Source organism: Lipotes vexillifer, unplaced genomic scaffold (assembly GCF_000442215.2).
Source record: "Lipotes vexillifer unplaced genomic scaffold, Lipotes_vexillifer_v1.1 scaffold36, whole genome shotgun sequence".
NCBI classification, from domain to species: Eukaryota; Metazoa; Chordata; class Mammalia; order Artiodactyla; family Lipotidae; genus Lipotes; species Lipotes vexillifer.
In genome coordinates this window covers 5,383,551-5,386,553 of record NW_006792448.1, presented here as the reverse complement: position 1 = coordinate 5,386,553, position 3,003 = coordinate 5,383,551, and the positions used below count along the sequence as shown (strand labels likewise).

The window sequence follows — 3,003 nt, the reverse complement described above, 5'->3', positions numbered from 1 at the left end:
AAAAAAAAAAAAAAAAAAAAACCTTGTGGTTTTATTTCATTGCAAGCTCGGCACGATCCCAAAGTGAGGTTTTCTATGAGGCACAGCTCACACAACCCGATTCATACCCCACTCTACCTGGCCTGGAACACACACCTGGAGCCCCCGGGGTCAGGACACTACACTGCAAGGAGAGTACCAAGCGGGTAGTGAGGATGGAGAGGGGCAGGTGAAGGATTAGGACCTCTGCCAGAGAAGGGAAGGCTTACTGGGTCCAGGATAGCCATGACGGGATCCCGGGAGGGCCATCACAGGCAAGGAAGGCGAAGGCTCCAAAGAGCGATGGGCCGTCACGTGAGGGGCAGGAAACATTGGTTCTGAGCAGAAGGAATGCCTTGACCTGTAGATTACTCATAGATGGTATGGGTTCCCTGGAGGATGGTCTGCCAGCTGTGGGCTGAGGAGATTCCTGCCCAAGAGACAAGTGTGGCTACCCCACAGAGCAAAGAGCACTGGACTTGGAGTCATGTGATGTGATGAATGTGAAAGAACCTGGTGAATAGCAAGGCCCTTTGGAAATATAGGGGCTGGTATATTATTCCCTGTAAAGATCCCTTTCCTGAACTGTACCTGGGCACTAGAGGCTAAGCCTGTCCCTCCCTTCTGGAGGAGGCTCCCAGGCCCCCTGACCTGGTCCTCCCAGCACTGACACTCATCCACCCACGCCGTTCACCCCACCCCCAAAGAAGCACACATCTGCAACAAGACAGGCAGCGACTCTCTAGCCTCCGTAAGCTGCAGGCAGAGCGCAGCTTCCAGACCTTAGTTCAACCATACTTCAGAGGCTCACAGCATGAGAGGTGAGGACACTTGAGCCCAGAGGCACTTGTGCAAAGCAAGGAGGCAGCATAACGGTCCATCCCTCCCTCAGCTCCCTGTCTGGCCACTGGCCTTCTGGGAAGCCCACTCGGGTTGACAGTAGAGGAATCTCAGCCACCAACTCAACACACCAGCTTCAAAACATACCACCGCCTCCCAAAGCCTCAGTTTCCCTTGTCAATGGGAGTGTTGCTCTCCTTGGGTAAGCCCCAAGTTTCCATGCCAGTGCACTAGAGTGCCACAGTGAGGTCAGGCAGTCCTGAGGTTGAACATCAGCTTTGCCTCATCCTAGCTGTGTGACCTCAGGCCTCAAACTCTCTGTGCCTTGGTTTATAACATGTAACCCAGGAATAACTCTGCTTACCTCTAGGATCATTTGTGAGAACTAAAAGAGATACCACCAGAAACTTGCTCAACACAGAGCTGCACAGTAAGTGCCTTTATTATTGTCGCCATCTGGGGCAGGGGTGGGGGGTGGTGGTCTTGGGACTGTATTGTAACCATGGGATCCCAGGGCTTTTCTGCAGCAGGGCAAGTTTTGATGGGAAAGAGGTTGGGGTCACTGGGCCTGTAAGTGTGGTGGGACCACCCTGAGTGAGGCAAATTGTCCCAGGGAAATGGGGGGAGAGTCCAGGCACCTACAAAGTCACGGCAGTCATAGAGTCCCAAGAGATGCTTCTCGAGTCCTGGGGTGGGTTTCCAGACTCCCCCCAACCCCGAGGGCAGGGAGGGCGCTTCCCGAGTCCTGAGGTTTCCAGGCCCCCCGAGGGCACGGGCAGGGTTGCCGCATGCCGCCTGCCTCCCTCTCGCCTGCCCGCCTGCAGGTGCGCCGGCGCAGCGCTGGTCCATGAAGTTGCCGGCCGAGGTGAGTGCGGCGGCGGGCGAGGCGGCAGAGCTGCCCTGCACCTTCACACACCCGCACCGCCACTACGACGGGCCGCTCACGGCCATCTGGCGCGCGGGCGAGCCGTACACGGGCCCGCAGGTGTTCCGGTGCTCGGCGGCGCAGAGCAGCGAGCTCTGCCAGACGGCGCTCAGCCTGCACGGCCGCTTCCGGCTGCTCGGCAACCCGCGCCGCAACGACCTGTCGCTGCGCGTCGAGCGCCTAGCGCTGACTGACGACGGCCGCTACTTCTGCCGCGTCGAGTTTGCCGGCGACGTCCACGACCGCTACGAGAGCCGCCACGGCGTCCGGCTCCGCGTGACCGGTGAGCGCGCCGCCCGCCTCCCCCCCGCGTCCGAGGGCTCCCTAGGTGCGGGCTCTGTGCTGGGATCGGAAAGGGTACAACAGGCACACCCCTTTCTCTAGAGCAGGGGGTCTCACACCTGGCGATGGCTACGGGCCACCCGGGAAGCTGTTAAAAATGCCGCCGAATCCTGGCCCCAGGAAGGGCTGGGGGCGGCCTGGGTTGGGCCTTGTAAATGAAACTCGTAGAGAGTGAATATGCCCGAACAGCTCTCAGACTAGGGGGGAGAAAAACGAGGAACCGTCACCTTAAATATGGCAAGGACTGCAGTGGGCTGTGTGCACAGAGGGGGTGCACAGGGAGCCCACTAAGTGCCCGGCACTTCTCTAGACCCTGTGGTATAAAGATGTGGGAACCAGGATCCTAGAGCCGTGGTTCTCAATCCTGGCTGAGCATTGGAATGACCTAAGGAGCTTTGTAAAAATCCCGGAGCCCCCCTTTGGGGGACCCAGGCGTTCTGGGTTGAGTTTGAAGCTGCCAAGAACCTCCCGTGTGCCCTTGGGCTGGCTGGGCCGCCTTTCTGAGTGCATTTCAGTTTCTTCGCCCTTGTCCGCCCCAGTCCCACAGTCCCACCAATTCAGTGAATCGTCTCAAGTCTAGGTCCTGGTGAGGCTGTCTGGGAGTGAGAGGTGCCCTTGAAATCACTCCAGCAGACTGCCCCCAGTCGTGTGCTACCGCAATAGTAACGACGTTTAGAGAGCACTTGCCCAGGCACCCCACTTGTCAAATCTTCTCAACAGCCCCGTAATGTAAGTGATCCCCATTTTACATGTGAAGAAACTAAGGCACAGAGCTGGCGGAATAACTTGCCGAAGGTCACACTGGTACTGGGACCCAGGCATCGTGGCGCCTGAGCGCCTCTTCCTTCCTCTCCGTATCACCCCCCCGCCCCCCGCCC

At 58.4% G+C, this 3,003-nt stretch overlaps 1 protein-coding gene across 1 annotated transcript in view; it reads left to right on the top strand.

The window, feature by feature from the left end:
• Positions 1–3,003, top strand: part of SIGLEC15 (sialic acid binding Ig like lectin 15) — a 14,669-nt gene that overhangs the window by 8,326 nt on the left and 3,340 nt on the right. The window contains exons 2-3 of the mRNA XM_007465626.1: positions 1,229–1,288; positions 1,683–2,066. Coding sequence (XP_007465688.1) covers positions 1,229–1,288; positions 1,683–2,066 — 444 coding nt within the window. The remainder of the gene's footprint in view (positions 1–1,228; positions 1,289–1,682; positions 2,067–3,003) is intronic.